Genomic DNA, 16,431 nt, shown 5'->3' on the forward strand with positions numbered 1-16,431 from the left:
CTACCTTTCTACAGTGCGTTTTCCCCCTCCTGGGGAATGAATCCCCCCAAAAAAGACCCCTGGGACAGGGGGGGGACGAGGTTTCAGGGGCTCCTCCAGCCCCGAGCATTCCTCCACCACCAGGGGGCGCTGCGGCGCCTGCCTCCTCGGCGGCGCTCTGTGCACACAACCGGAAGTGTCTGTGGGCGGGGCGGCGAAGATGGCGGCGGACACGGCGGCGTCGGGCTTCGAGCACATGGGGCTGGACCCGCGGCTGCTGAGGGTGGGGAGGCCGGGGGACACGGGAGGGGAAAACAGGGGCCTTCGGGACACGGGGAGGGGGCTCAGCCCCACGGGAGGGGTCCACGGGGAGTGAGGGGAGGCCTCGAGGGGGCTGAGAGGGTTTTGGAGTCCCTGGGGACCCCCACCATGGGGAGGGAGTGTCTTGGGGGGGCATTGGGGACCCCGGGTTTTGGTGGGGATGTCTGTAGGACAGAGTGGGACAGTGAGGTCCCCCGTTTTGAGGAGGGGGTGTCTGTGGGCCTTGGGGGGCACTGATGACCCCACCGTGGAGAGGGCCTATCTGGGGGGGTTTCTGTGTCCCCCACCATGGACAGGGGTTGTCCTAATCCCTGTGATGACCCCGGTGTCCCCCCAGGCGGTGGCAGAACTGGGCTGGGCAACGCCCACGGCCATCCAGGCCCAGGCCATCCCCCTGGCATTGGAGGGCAGGGACCTGCTGGCACGGGCCAGGACGGGCTCCGGGAAAACAGGAGCCTACGGGCTGCCCCTGCTGCACAAACTGCTCAGCATCAAAGAGGTGAGGGCATGGGGGGCACGGGGGATGGGGGGTATTGGGCATCCTGGCAGTGGGGTCATGGGGGCACCTTGGGGTGGGGGGCACCATGGGGCATCCAGGACATGGTGGGCTCTGTGGGGCACAGGGGTGTCCTTGATGTCCCTGTTCCCCCGGTGTCAGTGCTGGTGCCCACAGGCTGTGTGGGCACTGGTGCCCTCGGGGGGTGCAGGACTGGGCTCTATGGCACACGGGGGGATCCCTGTGTGCCCCAGTGACAGCTCCTGTCCCCCAGGCATCCCCAGCGCTGCCCCAGGCCGTCCGTGCCCTGGTGCTGGTGCCCTCGGCGGAGCTGGGCCGGCAGGTCGGGCACACCCTGCGCCAGCTCTCGGCCTTCTGTGCCCGCCGGCTGCGTGTGGTGGACCTGTGCTCACAGAGCGACCCTGCTGCCCAGAGGTGAGGGACCCCTGTGCCCTGTGTGCCCCCGACCCTCCCTGTGCCCCCTGAGCCCCTCAGCCCTCCCTTACCCCGTGTGTGTGCCAGGCCCGTGCTGATGGAGCAGCCTGACGTGGTGGTGGGCACCCCGGGGCGGGTCCTGGCCCACCTGGGCGGGCACAGCCTGAGCCTGCGGCACTCGCTGGAGCTGCTGGTGCTGGATGAGGCCGATCTGCTGCTGTCCTTTGGGTTTGGGGACGACATCAAGGCCCTCCTCTGGTGAGGGGGCACAGGGGGTGTGGGGGGCATGGACAGGGCACATGGGAGCAGGGATGGGGGTACTGGGGCCACTACTGGGGGTGGAGGGCATGGAGGGCAGTGCCAGGGGTTTGGGGGCACTGAGGGTTTTGGGGGCACTGAGGGTTTGGGGTGGAGTGCCACAGGGGGCACCGATGGGGACATGGGGGGCAGGGGATGGGAGCATGGGGGGGCTCTGCCAGGGCTGGGGGAAGCAGCAGGGCTGGAAAGGGTAGAAGGCACAGCCAGGGGACTGGGAGACACTGTTGGGGGTGGAGGTTGTGGGGGGGGCACAGCCCAGGAGTTTGGGGGGCACTGAAAGTTATGGGGGCACCACCTTGGGTTTGGAGGGCACTGCTGGGGTTTGGGGGACATTGTTAAAGCAGGGAGACTTTGGGGCACAATGAGTTTTGGGGGCATTGCCAGGGCTGGGGGGCACAGGGGGGCTCGAGAGGGGCAGCAGAGCATCACCAGGCCTGGTGCCAGGGGGCCTGGGGGGCACTGAGCCCCCTGTTCCCCTCAGCCACCTGCCCAAGATCTACCAGGCCCTGCTGGTGTCGGCCACGTTCAACCCCGAGCTGGAGGCGCTGCAGGAGCTTGTGCTGCACAACCCCGTGAGGAATGAGGGGCTGGGAGGGGTTTGGGGCATCCAGGGGGAGGTTTGGGGCATCCAGGGGGAGGTTTGGGGCATCCAGGGGGAGGTTTGGGGGCTCTGAGGGAGGTTTGCAGGATCCAAGGAGGATCCAGAGCGGGCACAAAGATGGGAAAATGCCGGGATTTGGGAGCACCGCCCCCCAGGAGCAGATTTAGGAGACACAAGGAGCCCAGAGGACCCTGTGGGTGCCACAGCCCCCCCGTTTTTCCCCGTTTTCCCCCGTCCCAGGTGCTGGTGCTGCCCCCGGAGCCGCGGCTGCCGGGCCATTCCCAGCTGCAGCAGTTCCAGGTGCGCTGTGGGACGGAGGAGGACAAGTTCCTGGTGCTCGTGGCGCTGCTGCAGCTGCGGCTGCTGCGGGGCCGGGCCCTGCTCTTCGTGGGCAGCCTGGCCAGGGCCTTCCGCCTCAAGCTCTTCCTCGAGCAGTTCGGCATCCCCGCCTGCACCCTCAACTCCGAGCTGCCCGCGGCCTCCCGGTATACCAGGGGTGCTGGGGGGGCCCTGGGGTGTCCCTGGGGTCACAGGGGTGTCCCTGGGGTCGCAGGGGTGTCCCTGAGGTGGTGACAGGGGTGTCCGTGAAGGGTCTCAGTTTGGGATCCCCACCTGCACCCTCAGCTCCGAGCTGCACATGCTGTCCCCGTATTCCAGAGGGTGGGAAAGGGGCCTGGGTGGGGTGGGGTGTTCCTGGGATGGTGGGAAAGAGGGTGAGGGGGATAATGGGGTGCTCAGGGATGTCCACAAAGGAGATCAGTTTGGGATTCCCACTTGCTCCTGGTATTCCCAAGGAGATGGTGGGTGCCTGGATGGGGTGGGGCGTCCTTGAGGTGGGAAAGAGGGTAAAGAGGAGAACGGGGTGCTCACGGGGTCCTCAAAGGGCTCAGGGAGTGATGGGGCACCCGGAGAACACCTTGGCATGCCCCCTGAGCCCCTGGGGGTTCTCCCTGGGGTCAGAGGGGGTGTCCCAGGTGAGTTGTGGAGTGCCAGGGGAAGTGCTGGGGGGGATAAGGACACTGGGGGGGTCCCTGGGAGCTGGGTGGTCATGGGGGGGTTCCTGGGGACAAGAGGGTGTCCCTTGGGTGCCAGGGGAAAAGGCGGATTAAGGACACCCCGTGAGGAAGGACAGGGGTCCCTGGGGGTGTCCGGGGGGTGTCACACGGAGGGGGGTGGGCACACTGAGGGTCTCCTCTGTCCCCAGGTGCCACGTCATCGCCCAATTCAACCGTGGCCTCTACGACTTCATCGTGGCCACCGACGAGGAGGGGCCTGTGGAGACCCCCCAGCGCCAAGCACGGAAAGGGGGGACCCCGGGGTGAGCACGGGGGTTGGGGGATGTCACCAGGGACCCATTGGTGCCACCAGTGTCCTGTGGGTGGCACCAGTAACGAGGGGGTGACACCAGGGACCTGGGAGTGCAACCAGTGCCCTGAAGATGCCACCAGGGAGCCACTGATGCCACCAGTATCACATGGGTAACACCAGTGTCCTGTGGGCATCACCAGGGACCTGGGTGGCCACCAGTGTCCTGTTCCTGTGCAAATGTGTCCCCCTTGGGGGGCTCAGGGTGTCCCTGTGACCGTGGCCTCACCGTGCCCAGGATGTCCTTGTGCCCAGGGGATCCCCTTTCCCAGCCTCCCTGTCCCCATATCCCAGATGCCCACTTGCTCTGGGTGTCCCTCCTGAGCCCCCCCAACCCCTGGTGTCCCTGTGTTCCCCCAGGAAGGGGAAGGCCAAGGACAAGGGGAAGGCCAAGGCCCAGGACCCCGAGTATGGGGTCGCGCGGGGCATCGACTTCCAGAACGTCTCGGCCGTCATCAACTTCGACGTCCCCCCCACAGTCGAGTCCTACATCCACCGTGTGGGCAGGTCTGTGTGGGCACTGGGGGACCCTAGGGGTGCCAGGCTGGCCGTGGTCCCACCCTGTGTCCCCCCTGCACCCCCCAGGACAGCCCGCGGTGACAACCCTGGCACAGCACTGACCCTGGCGCTGCCCGAGGAGCACGAGGGGCTCACCCGCATCGAGGACGCGCTGGCAGGAGGTTTGGGGGTCCCTGTGCCACCTGGGGGGCTGGGGGACACTGGGGGACTGGAGTGATCCTCTGTGTCCCCTCAGAGAACGGGCAGTCCATGCTCCAGCCCTACAAGTTCTGCATGGAGGAGATCGAGTCGCTGCGCTACCGCTGCCGGGTACGGGGGGCACCGGCAGGGCTGGGGGGGACAGGGGGCTGCTGGTGGCACTGACGAGGTCCTGGCAACACCAGGGGGGTGTTGGTGGTACCAGGGAAGGTCCTGGTGACTCGGAGGGGGAGTGGCACCCTCTGACCCCGCTGTGCCCCCCCAAAGGATGCCATGCGCTCGGTGACCAAGCAGGCGGTGAAGGAGGCGCGGCTGCGCGAGATCAGGGACGAGCTGCTCAACTCCGAGAAGCTCAAGGTGACCCCGAGGGGCTCGGGGAGGGGTTTGGGGGTCCCTGGGGGGACACAGGGGATCCCTGGGCAGTGCCAACTTCCCCCCCCTCATTGTCCACGGCCAGGCCTATTTCGAGGACAACCCCCGGGACCTGCATGTGCTGCGCCACGACAAGCCCCTGCACCCGGCCATCGTGAAACCTCACCTGAGGAACGTGCCAGACTACCTGGGTACGGGGGAACGGGCAAAAACGGGGCACAACAGGGGCATGGGGGGAGAAATGGGCAAAAATGGGGGGGATTGGGGGGAAAATGGGGGGAATTAGGGGGAAAACAGGGCGGAAGGGGGACAGGACTAACCCCCAGTGCCCCCCCACAGTGCCCCCCAGCCTCCGGGGCATTGCCAGGCCTGGCCCCAGGAAACGAAAGGGCCCCCGAGTGCTCCGAGGACCCAGTGCCCACAGGGGGAAACCTGCTGTGAGTGACCCCCAAACCCCCTCCCTGAGACCCCAAATCCCCCCCACATCCTCTCCCTGAGACCCCAAACGTCCCCAAACACCCCTAAATCCCCTGCACAGACCCCCAAATCCCCCTCACTCCCTAGAATTCCCCCTGAACCCCAAATTACCCCCTGGACCCCCAAATCCTCCCCTGCAAAGCCAAAACACCCCCAAATCACCCCCACTCCCCTAAATCTCCCCTGAGCCCCTAACCCCCCCAAAATACCCCAAATCCCCCCTTGCTCCCTGAAATCCCCCCAAATCTCCCCACTGCACCCTCAAATGCCTCCCCGCTCCCTCAGCTCCCTCCCCTGAACCCCAGAATGCCCCCAAACACCCTCAAATATCCCTCCTGAGCCCCCTGAAGATCCCCTCCCTGCTCTTCTTTTCCAGCCCCGTGGCACCGGGAACCCTCTGCAGAGCTTCAAGTTCTCCCGGCGTGGTGCCAAGGGCCGGGCTGTGCCCACCCCCTGACCCCCCTGTGCCCCTCCGGGGGCCTGAGGGCTGTGCTGTGCCCCCCTGCATCCCCCCAGGGCCCGAGGGCTGTGCTGTGCCCAATAAAGGTGCCAGGGGGCTGGTTTTGGGGTGCTGTGTGTGTGGGCGTGGTGCCCGCCCTGCGTGACGTGACCAGGGCTGGGCTGGTGTCGCAGGTGTGGGACCCGGGCAAAGGTGCCAGAGCGGGACCACCCCCCTTATCACCGCCCAGGGTCATAAAGGGGGGGGCAGGGACACCCTGAGAGGTGGCACCGATGGGTTCAGGGGCTCGGAGCCCCTCAGGCACCCCAAGGGAACGCTGTGGCGGGATGGCACCAGGCTGGGATGGCCCAGCCCTGCCCGTCAGTGCCCGCCCAGACACTTATCGTGACCCAGACACTTATCAGGGTTCCCGGCACTTTATCAGGGTTCCAGGGCCTTATCGGGGTCCAAGGCTCTGGACCCTTCCCTGGCACTGGGCACAGGGCACTGGGGTGTCACACACCTGCCCACGGGGATGACACTGGGACGGCACCCACCCAACCACTGGGATGGCACTGGGGTGTCACACACCTGTCCATGGGGATGGCACCAGGATGGCACCCACCTGTTGATCAGGATGGCACTGGGATGTCACCCACCTGCCCCCCGGGATGGCGCTGAAATATCACCCACCCACCCCTTGGCATGGCAGCAGAGTGTCACCCACCTGCCCCTGGGATGGCACCAGCACCAGCACATCCCTGGCCACAGAGTGGGGAGCACAGGGGGGTTTCCCTGCAGGACACACCTGTGGCAAGCCCCTGGCACTGCCACAACACCCGGGGGTGACCCCACACTGTCGCTCCCTCCCCCCACTCCCGTGTGCCCCCGCAGCGCTCCCGAATCCCCCGGTTTGTGCCCCAGTGCCCCATTTCCGTGCCCAGCTCCCCTGTTGTGCCGGTTCGGGTTTCCCAGGAAGCGGCTCCGGCCCCGCCCCGGGATCAATCGATCGATCTTCGTTAATGATCCCCCGGGTTAATGATCCCCCATTTACAGCCCTGACCAGGGCTGATTGGCCTTGTGGCTATCAGACCAGCAGGGCCCTGCCAAGGCAGTGCCTGCCCCGGGGGTGCCACCCATATAAAACGGGCTGGGCGGTGTCGGGGACACCCCTCTGCCACCATGGCGGGGTCCCTGGCGCTGCCCAGCGCCCTCCTGGCAGCACTGCTGGCACTGGTAGGAGCTGGGGTGGCACTGGGGGGACACGGGCACTCTGAGGGGGAGGGGTGGGGTGTGGGGGGCTGGGGATGGCAGAGTAGGGGGACACTGGTGTGGCACCCACTGGGTGACACTTGGGGGGCTGAGGGTGGCAGAGTGGGGGGGTGATGGTACAATGCCCATCGGGTGCCTGTTGGGTGCCCCTTGGGGGGGCTGAGGGTGGCAGAGCCAGGGAACCCCATTCTGGTACCCATTTGGTGACATTTAGAGGGGCTGGGCGTGGCAGAGTAGGGGGACGCTGGCATGGTGCCCATTGGGTGATGTTTGGAGGGTCTTGGGGTGGCAGAGCTGGGAGGACACTGGTGTGGCACCCACTGGGTGCCTGTTGGGTGACAGTGGTGGGGCTGAGGGTGGCAGAGTGGGAGGAAACCATTGTGGTACCCTTTGGGTAGTGATTTGAGGGCCTAGCAGTGACAGATGGGGGGACACCTCTGCAGTGCCCACCAGATGCCTGTTGGGTACCATTTGGATGCTGACAGTGCCATCCCCCTCCCCAAACCCCTTCCCGCCTCCCCCTCCGCCCCCCCAGGCCTCCCCATCCTTCACCCCGATCCACCGTGCCGGGTACTGCTCCTTCTATGGCGAGTGCGGGCGCAACCCCGAGGTGAACGTGTCGCTGGTGCCCTCCAACGTGCCCTGCCTGTCCAACACCCCTGCCCGGGTGGCCACCAGTACCGTGCTGACCCTGCTGCGTTCCGTGTGCCCGGACCTGGTGCGGGGGGACAACGAGACCACCCTGGTGTGCTGCACCTACGCGCAGCTCAGCGCGCTCCAGCTCAGCGTCGCGCTCTCGGGCACCGTCCTGGCGCGGTGCCCGTCCTGCGCCCGCAACTTCGCCAGCCTGTACTGCCACAACACCTGCAGCCCCGACCAGAGCCTCTTCACCAACGTGACGCGGGTGGTGAACCGCACATCGGTGACTGGGGTGCCCAGCGTGGCGGTGGTGGAGTATCAGAGCTTCTACCGGCAGCGCTTCGCCGATGCCGCCTTCTCCTCGTGCCAAGGGGTGCGGCTCCCGTCCACCGGCGGCTTCGCCATCGCCACCATGTGCGGGCGCTACGGTGCCGAGCTCTGCACCCCCCAGCGCTGGCTGGACTTCCAGGGCGACAAGAACAACGGGCTGGCGCCGCTGCAGATCAACTTCCAGCTGGTGCCCAACGGCACCGAGCCGGGCGATGCCATCGAGCCGCTGGACGCACAGGTCTGGCGCTGCAGTGAGGCGCCGAGTGAGGATGAAGAGCCCTGCTCATGCCAGGACTGCGCCGAGTCCTGCCCGCCCGTGGTGGCCCCCACAGACCCGTCGCGCCCATTCCGGCTGGGCGAGGCCGACGGCGTCCTGGTGCTCTGTGTCCTGCTCTTCGCCTTCTTTGCCATGGTCTTCCTCGTGGCCCTGCTGTGCCAGCGGCGCTCCAAGGGGCTCACGGTGCCGCAGGCGGTGCCCGCTGCCCGCGGGTGCTCAGCACGGGCGAGCGACGTCAGTCACCAGGCCCTGGCACGGGCGTTCCGCTGGTGGGGGACACTGGTGGCCTCAAGGCCCGTGGTGGTGCTGGCGGTGGCCGTGGTGGTGGCTGGGGGGCTCTCGGCCGGGATGGTGACCCTCCGGCTCACCACGGACCCCGTGGAGCTCTGGTCGGCGCCGGGCAGCCGTGCCAGGCAGGAGAAGGCCTTCCACGACCAGCACTTCGGGCCCTTCCTGCGCACCAACCAGATCATTGTGACGGCGCCGGGCAGGGCCGGGGCTCGCTACGACTCCGTGATCTTGGGGGCCAAGAACTTCAGTGGGGTCCTGGCCCAGGACGTGCTGCGGGCGCTGCTGGAGCTGCAGGAGCGGCTGGCGGGCATCGAAGCCTGGGCACCACAGGCGGGCAGGAACGTGACACTCAAGGACGTGTGTTATGCCCCCCTGAACCCCACAGAGCCCACCCTGGGCGACTGCTGTGTCAACAGCGTCACCCAGTACTTCCAGAACAACCGCTCCCACCTGGCACTCACCGCCCTGCAGGAGGACGGCAAAGAGACGGGTACTGTGGACTGGCACGACCACCTCATCTACTGCGTCAGGTGGGTGCTGCGCCACGGGGGGCACAGGGGGTGTCCCTGGGGGGATGGCTGGGAGGGTCTCTATGGGGTGCCCACTATGGCACAGTGCCCATGGGGAGCCCAGTAGAGTCTGGAGTGATGTCCATGAGACCCTGGCCGTGGGGTGGTATCGGTGGTGTGGGGCTGGGGTGATACCTGTGGAGCTGGAGGGTTCTCCATGGGGTGCCCAGCATGGCACAGTGTCTATGGGGTACCAGGCTGTGGGGTTGGGGTGCCATTTCTGAGTCCCCCAGCACTGGCAGGTGCCCACAGGGTGCCAGGCTGTGGGGTTGGGGTTCTCTCTGGGTCCCCCCTTGCAGCTGGGTCCAGGTGGGCTCAGGGCGGTGATGGGTGCCCCCGCTGACCCCCTGGCACCCTGTCCCCACCAGCTCCCCGCTCTCCTTCAAGGACATCACAGCGCTGGAGCTGAGCTGTATGGCCGAGTATGGCGGGCCCGTGTTCCCATACATCGCCTTCGGGGGATACCAGGGTATGGGGGCACAGAGGGCAAGGGACACAGGGACCTGGGTAGGTGGAGGGCTCTGTGGGGCAGGGGGGACCTGGGGGCACGGGGACACCTGGGGGATGGGGGACCTGTGGGCAATGGGGGTCCCTGTGGGACATGGGGACACCTTGGGGGGACAGAGGTCTGTCTCTATGGGGTGTGGGGGACCTGTGGGCAATGGGGACACCTCGGGGACAGGGGTCCTCATAGGGCCTGGGGGGCACCTGTAGGACAGGGGGCATGGGGACACCTTGGGGGGACAGGGGGCTCCATGGGGCAGGGGGGGACCTGTGAGGTGTCTCTGCCGTGTCCCCCGTGTCCCTCCATGTCCCCCATGTCCCTGTGTCCCCAGACTCAGAGTACACGGAGGCCGAGGCTCTGATCATCACCTACTCCCTGAACAACTTCCCCCGCGGTGACCCCCGGCTCGAGTGGGTTCTGAGCTGGGAGAGCAAGTTCCTCGAGGTGGTTCAGGATTTCCAGCGCTCGCACAGCCCCAACCTGTCGGTCACGTTCATGGCCGAGGTCAGACCCCTCCCGGTGTCCCCTGTGTCCCCTCTGCGTCCTCTCTGTGTCCCTGTGCCCCCAGTGCTCCCCATACCCCCCCATGTCCCCCGTGACCCTGGTGCCCCCAGTGCCCCATGTCCCTGTGCCCCCCCACATCCCTGTGCCCCCCCCACATCCCTGTGCCCCCCCATGTCCCTGTGCCCCTGATTTCCCCACCCACATCCCGTGTGCCCATTCTCAGGGTGGGATGGGGGGTCCCCGGCGTGCCCGGTGTCCCCTCGGCTGTCCGTGCCCCTCATTCCCCCTCTCCTGTCGGTGCCCCCCCAGCGCTCCCTGGAGGACGAGATCAACCGCACGAGCGGGGAGGACCTGCCGGTGTTCGCGCTCAGTTACCTGCTCGTGTTCGCCTACATCGCGCTGGCCCTGGGCGAGTACACGGCCTGGAGCCGCGTGCTGGTGCGCCCGGGGGCCCGAGGGGGGTGTCCGGGGAGTCCAGGGGTCCCAGGGGCGTCCCGGGGGGGTTACGGGAGGTTCAGGGGGTCCCAGGGGGGGTCCTGGTGGAGCCGGGGGATCGCGGGTGGTGTGCCAGTGGGTCCGGGGGGGTCCCGTGGGGTGTCCAGGGGTCCCAAGGGGGTCCTGGGGGATCCGGGGGCGTCCTGGGGGGTGTCCAGGGGTCCCAAGGGGGTCCTGGGGGATCCGGGGGCGTCCTGGGGGGTGTCCAGGGGTTCCAAGGGGGTCCTGGGGGATCTGGGGGGGTCCCGGGGGGTGTCCAGGGGTTCTGGGAGGTCCCAATGGGATCTGGGTGGGGTTCTAGAGGAGCTGGGGTGCTGAGTGCGGGTGTCACAGGTGGAGTCGAAGGTGACGCTGGCAATGGGGGGCATCGCCGTGGTCCTGGGGGCCGTGTTTGCTTCCATGGGGTTCCTGGCGCTGCTGGGGATGCCCTCGTCCCTCATCATCCTCGAGGTCGTGCCCTTCCTCGTGCTCGCTGTGGGCGCCGACAACATCTTCATCTTCGTGCAGGAGTTCCAGGTCCGGGATGGGGGGGCACCGAGGGCAGGGGGGGCACGGGGGCATTCGGGGATTCTCATGGGGAATGTGGCCCTGGGGGGGCACCTGGGGGTCCCCATGGGGTAGGGTGGGGAGGGAGGCGCCCATGGGGCACAGCAGCCCCAAGGCCGGGCGGTGGGTGCCCAATGGGGCTCCCCCAGGGGGTGGGGGGTACCTTTGGGGTTCTCCCCCAGGGTGGGGGTGCCCCATGGGGTCCCCCCTGACCACCCCTGCCAGCAGCAGTCGCAGCGGGAGCCGGACGAGACGCGGGAGCAGCACCTGGGGCGGGTGCTGGCGGAGGTGGCACCCAGCATGTTGCTGTGCAGCATCTCCGAGGCCATCTGCTTCCTCCTGGGTGAGCTCGGGGGGCTCGGGGGGGGCACAGGGACACGGGGGTGGACCAAGGGCACAGGGACATGTAGGGGACACAGGAGGGCAGCGGGGGCACAGGAACACGGGGGGCATGGGGAAACAGAGGCGACTGGGGGCACAGGGACATGGGGGTGCACAGGGTGGGCACAGGAACACTGGGAAATGGTGGGGGGCAACAGGAGCACGGGGGGGGCACAGTGACATGGGGGCATGGAGGGACATGTGGGGTGCACGGGGTACAGGGGGGGCACCGTGGGGGCACGGGACCACGGCACAGGAGCTGGGCACGGTGGGCACAGGGGGGACAGGGCAGTGCAGGGGGCTGGCACAGCGCTCGCTGGCGCGGGGGCTGCGGGGTGCGGGGTGCCCGCTGAGCCCGGGGTCCCGCAGGTGCCCTCTCGTCCATGCCCGCCGTGCAAACCTTCGCCCTCACGGCCGCCGTCGCCATCGCCTTCGACTTCCTGCTCCAGATGTCGGGGTTCGTGGCACTGGTGGCACTGGATGCCCGGCGGCAGGAGGTACCACCCGGGGGGCTCTGGGGGCGTGGGGAGGGCAGAGGGGGTGGGCGCAGGGTAGGCAGTGTGTGCCAGGGGTGGGCAGGGGGCCGTGGGGGCCCCGTGCCAACCCCCCGTGTGCCCCCAGGCCGGGAGGTTTGACCTGTGCTGCTGCTGCGGGGAGGGCAGAGGGGGCCCGGCCGGGGAGGGGGCTCGGCTGCTGCGGCCCCTCCTGGAGCGCTACTACACCCCCTTCCTGCTGCACCGCCGCGTTCGGCCCTGCGTGGTGAGGGGGCACGGCGGGCACGGGGGGAGAAGGGGGGCTGGGGGAAGTGGGGGGCTGGGGGGGAGTGGAGGGATGAGGGGAAAGGTGGGCATGGGAGGAATGGTGGGGGGGGCCATGGGGGGCGTTGGGGCACCAGGGGAATGGGGGTTTGTGGAGGCATCGGGGAGAATGGGAGAATGGGGGGCACGGGGATTCTGGGGGGTCCTGGGAGGTGGGGAGGACATGGGGGGCTTGGGAGTGGGATGGGACGTGGGGGCTGGAGGGGACCAGGGGTCTTGGGAGGGAATTTGGGGGGCTGTGGGGTACCAGGGGGAGCTGTGGGGTGTCAGGGGTCCTGGAGGTCCCTGACCAGGTGCCCCCCAGGTGCTGCTGTTTCTGTTCCTGGCCTGTGCCGGGCTGTTCCTGCTGTTCCAGGTGCCCGTGGGGCTGGACCAGGAGCTCGCCCTGCCCGAGGTGGGAGCGGGACCGCCAGGGGGTGGGGGGGGCACAGGGACAGGGGGGACACGAGGGGACAGCGGGGTCTATAGGGGGACATCTCGGGGGGGTGGCCCCTATGAGGGGGCTTGGGGACACATTGTGGGGGTGACATGGCCCTATAGGGTGACACATGGGGGGGTGACATGGCCCTAGGTGGTGACAGACGGAGATGGGGTGACCCTCTGGGCCCCACAGGACCCTGCATGTGCTGGGCGGGTGACGTGGCCCTAGATGGTGACACATGGAGATGGGATGACCCTCGTGACCCCTTAGGACCCTGAGGGTGTTGCAGTGGGTGACAAGGCCCTACAGGGTGACACATGGGGATGGTGGGACCCTCTGGGCCCTCCAAGCTGACGGGGGTGCCCCCAGGACTCGTACATGCTGCAGTACTTCTCGGCACTGAACCAGTACCTGGCCGTGGGGGTGCCCACCTACTTCGTCACCACGGGCGGGTACGACTTCTCCTCTGCCAACGGCACCAACGCCATCTGCTCCAGCGCCGGCTGCGACTCCGATTCGCTCACCCAGACCATCCAACACGCCACCGACTTCCCCAATGTGTGGGTACACAGAGGGGGCACGGGGGGGCACAGGGGAGGGGTGACCAGCTCCTGCCAGCCCTGTGTGCCCCCTCCAGGTCCTACCTGGCCATCCCGGCCACCTCCTGGGTGGACGATTTCCTGGACTGGCTGAACCCCACGAGCCGCTGCTGCCGCATCCACCAGTTTGGGGAGCACAAGGGGGAGTTCTGCCCCTCCACCAGCAGTGAGTAGGGGCTGGGGGGCACGGGGTGGATGTGCCACTGTGGCCAGTGGGTGCCCACCATGGTGGTTCTTGGGTCTACACGCAGTGGCCACTGTGGTGGCCATTGGGAGGCCCTTGGGAGCACACTGGGTGCCCCCCACTGCTGACCCCCTGTGCCCACAGATAACCTGAGCTGTCTTGCGGGGCAGTGCCTGAACACGCTCCGACGCCCCACGGCCGAGGAATTCCAGCGCTTCCTGCCCTGGTTCCTGCAGGACCGGCCCACCCTGCAGTGTGCCAAGGGGTACGTGGCACTGGGGGTCCCCTACCCAGACATGGCCATCAGTGGGTAACCGCCCACCACCCACCCCTGGGTGCCCCCCTGGGTGCCTCCTGACCCCCGTCCCCCCCGCAGGGGCCTGGGCGCCTATGACACTTCAGTGAGCATGGACGAGAACGGCACCATCCTGGGTGAGTGCAGGGCTGGCGTGGGCCGGGGGGTGCCCGGTGGGCCCCCGGGGGTGCCCCTGACCCCCCCCGCTCTGTGCCAGCCACCCGGTTCATGGCGTACCAGCGCCCGCTGCGCACCTCGCAGGAGTACACGGCGGCTCTGCGGGCAGCCCGTGCCCTGGGGGACACCCTGACCCGCACCCTGCGCAGGGTGCCCGGCACAGACCCCGACTTCAGCGTGTTCCCCTACACGTGAGTGCCCACCTGGGACCGGAGGGGGCATGGGAGGTGCAGGATGGGGAAGGGGGAGAGGGGCGAGGTGCTGGGGGGGGCACCGCTGGCTGGTGTGGGGTCAGCAATGGGTGCCCAGTTCAGGAACGCCCAGTTAAGGGTGCCCAGGCCAGGGTGCAGAGCACGAGGTCCTGGGAGTGCCCCAGCACCCTTCTTGGGAGTCACAAGTGGGTGCCCCAGTCAGGAGTCAGTGGGGGTCCCAACTTAAGGGGTGCCCAGTTAAAGGGTGCCCATTGTGGGGTGCTGTGGGTGCCCCAGCACTCGAACTGGGGATCACAAGTGTGTGTCCAGTTAAGGGGTTCCCAGTCAAGGGGTGCTCCAGTTGGGGATGCTCAGTTAAGGGGTGCCCATCCAGTGGTGCTGAGGGTGCCCTTGCTGGGGGTCACTGTGGGTGCCCAGTTAGAGGATGACCAGTTCAGGGGTGCCCAGGTCAAGGACAATGTGGGCACTTCAGTGCCTCACTGGGGTTAACAGGGGTGCCCAGTTCAGGGCTGGGGTTGCTGTGGGAACCCCTGTTGGGGTCCCAGTGCCCACGTCGGGGTGCGGGTGCCTGTGTTCGGGTACGCAGTGCCCATTTTGGGTGCCTGGTGCCCTGTCACAGTGTCACATCATGGTGCCACCCCTGCAGGGTGACGTACGTGTACTACGAGCAGTACCTGACGGTGGTGGTCGAGGGGCTGGTGACACTGGCCATGTGCCTGGTGCCCACCTTCGCCGTGTCCTTCCTGCTGCTGGGCATGGACCTGCGCTCCAGCTGTGCCACCCTGGTCACCATCGCCATGATCCTGCTGGACACCGTGGGGTTCATGGCCCTCTGGGACGTGCCCTACAACGCCGTCGCCCTCATCAACCTCGTCGCGGTGGGGGCACGGGGGGCACGGGGCCCACTGGGGACACAGGGACATAGGGCATGAGGGGTGGCACAGGGACACGGGAAATGTGAGGTGGCACAAGGACATGGGTGGAATGGGGACATGGGACACACAGGGGGGCACGGGGACACTGGCAGTGTGGGGTGGTTTGGGGACCTGGCACGCACGGAGTGGCACAGGGGACAAGGGGCATGGGGAGAATAGGCACAGGGATTTGGGAGGCAAGGGTGGCTTTGGGGGCACAGGGGGTGGCAGCAGAGGGGGTGACATGCGGTGTCCCCACAGGCCGTGGGCATCTCGGTGGAGTTCGTGTCCCACATCACGTGCGCCTTCGCCCGCAGTGCCCAGCCCACCAGGGTGGAACGAGCTGCCGAGGCCACCAACACCATGGGCAGCAAGGTGGGCACAGGTGACACTGTGGGCCCCCCAGTCCTGCCTGGGGGTGACACTGTGGGACCCCTAACCCTGTTGGGATTGGGGGGATGCCATGGCACCCCAAATCCTCCTGGGGGGCCAAAGGTGACACCATGGGAGGCCCAGGATGGGGAGGGGGGAGAGGGACGTGGTGCTGGGGGGGGGACACCCTGTGCCCCCAAGCCCCTGGGCCCCCACCCCTCCCCTGCTGTGCTGGGGGGCTCAGGGTGGCCTGGCCACCCTGTCCCTGATGGCGTCCTTGCTGTGGCCACAGGTGGTGGCCGGGGTAGCCATGACCAGCCTGCCGGGGGTGGTGGTCCTGGCCTTCGCCAAGGCCCAGCTCATCCAGATCTTCTTCTTCCGCCTCAACTTCATCATCACCCTCGTGGGGTTGGCACATGGCCTGGTCTTCCTGCCCGTGCTCCTCAGCTACATCGGTAAGGATCCCCTGGCCCCACCCCTGGGACAGTGCCCTGGCCCTGTGTGCCACCCCCGGGGCACAGGGACAGCCTGGCACCATCCCTGTTGTCCCCACAGGGCCCAGCCCGCGGGTGCCAGCAGGGGACACGCCGGGGGACACACAGGGTGCAGGGCTGGGCTCTGGCAAAACCTACTTCAAGGACAAGGACATGGACAAGCCCGGGAAGAGCTGAGCCCTCCTGGCCCCTCTCACTCCCCTCTTGCTCCCATTGCTGCTGCTGTTCTATTTAAACTGGTTTTCTCAGAGACTGGACTGGTTTAACTGGGGCGGGTGGGGGTGTGTCTTGGCTCTGAAGTGTCACATGGGGATGGGGACATGGGATGGGGACACGGGGACAGGATGTGTGTGGCACAAGGGCACTGTGGGGACAGGGACATGGACAGTGTGGAGACAGGGACGTGTGAGGCACACGGGCAGTGTGGGGACAGGGACATGAGGGACACAGGAATGTGTGAGGCAGAGGGACACAATGGGGACATGGACATCATGGGGACAGGGACATGGGGGGCACGTGGCACCACTGAGATGGGACACACAGGGACAGGGTTCTCTGGGGCACGAGGGCACTGTGGGGACAGACCAAGTGACAGGCTGGCCGGGGCTGGGAGCCC

General features: G+C 67.4%; 2 protein-coding genes across 2 annotated transcripts; both read left to right on the plus strand.

The window, feature by feature from the left end:
• The first annotated feature begins 10 nt into the window (after positions 1 to 10).
• DDX56 (DEAD-box helicase 56) lies at positions 11 to 5,648 on the plus strand. The gene is made up of 14 exons (XM_039386085.1): positions 11 to 262; positions 638 to 799; positions 1,071 to 1,231; positions 1,319 to 1,489; positions 2,031 to 2,121; positions 2,391 to 2,635; positions 3,355 to 3,468; positions 3,876 to 4,022; positions 4,101 to 4,195; positions 4,270 to 4,343; positions 4,500 to 4,589; positions 4,690 to 4,795; positions 4,944 to 5,041; positions 5,458 to 5,648. Exons 1-14 carry the CDS (start codon positions 200 to 202, stop codon positions 5,536 to 5,538), a joined length of 1,698 nt encoding a protein of 565 aa, XP_039242019.1. The 5' UTR covers positions 11 to 199; the 3' UTR covers positions 5,539 to 5,648.
• A 1,350-nt stretch (positions 5,649 to 6,998) lies between these two features.
• On the plus strand, positions 6,999 to 16,065 carry NPC1L1 (NPC1 like intracellular cholesterol transporter 1). Its single transcript, XM_027746687.2, has 18 exons — positions 6,999 to 8,859; positions 9,267 to 9,367; positions 9,735 to 9,907; positions 10,217 to 10,345; positions 10,736 to 10,918; positions 11,177 to 11,291; positions 11,699 to 11,826; positions 11,951 to 12,088; positions 12,452 to 12,541; positions 12,938 to 13,128; positions 13,206 to 13,333; positions 13,496 to 13,616; positions 13,728 to 13,783; positions 13,864 to 14,014; positions 14,682 to 14,913; positions 15,211 to 15,324; positions 15,614 to 15,776; positions 15,877 to 16,065. Exons 1-18 carry the CDS (start codon positions 7,268 to 7,270, stop codon positions 15,990 to 15,992), a joined length of 3,921 nt encoding a protein of 1,306 aa, XP_027602488.2. The 5' UTR covers positions 6,999 to 7,267; the 3' UTR covers positions 15,993 to 16,065.
• Positions 16,066 to 16,431: the final 366 nt, after the last annotated feature.

Source organism: Pipra filicauda, unplaced genomic scaffold, assembly GCF_003945595.2.
Source record: "Pipra filicauda isolate LSUMZ 115617 unplaced genomic scaffold, ASM394559v2 scaffold462_size518177_pilon, whole genome shotgun sequence".
Classification (NCBI taxonomy): Eukaryota; Metazoa; Chordata; class Aves; order Passeriformes; family Pipridae; genus Pipra; species Pipra filicauda.

Excerpts from the sequence above, each read along its gene's own strand:
- DDX56 (XM_039386085.1), top strand. The coding sequence starts at position 200 with ATGGCGGCGGACACGGCGGCGTCGGGCTTCGAGCACATGGGGCTGGAC. Across the intron at positions 800-1,070 it reads AACTGCTCAGCATCAAAGAG|GCATCCCCAGCGCTGCCCCA; the intron begins GTGAGGGCATGG and ends CCTGTCCCCCAG. Across the intron at positions 4,196-4,269 it reads CGAGGACGCGCTGGCAGGAG|AGAACGGGCAGTCCATGCTC; the intron begins GTTTGGGGGTCC and ends GTGTCCCCTCAG.
- NPC1L1 (XM_027746687.2), top strand. The coding sequence starts at position 7,268 with ATGCTGACAGTGCCATCCCCCTCCCCAAACCCCTTCCCGCCTCCCCCT. Across the intron at positions 11,292-11,698 it reads GGCCATCTGCTTCCTCCTGG|GTGCCCTCTCGTCCATGCCC; the intron begins GTGAGCTCGGGG and ends GGGGTCCCGCAG. Across the intron at positions 13,617-13,727 it reads ACCCTGCAGTGTGCCAAGGG|GGGCCTGGGCGCCTATGACA; the intron begins GTACGTGGCACT and ends TCCCCCCCGCAG.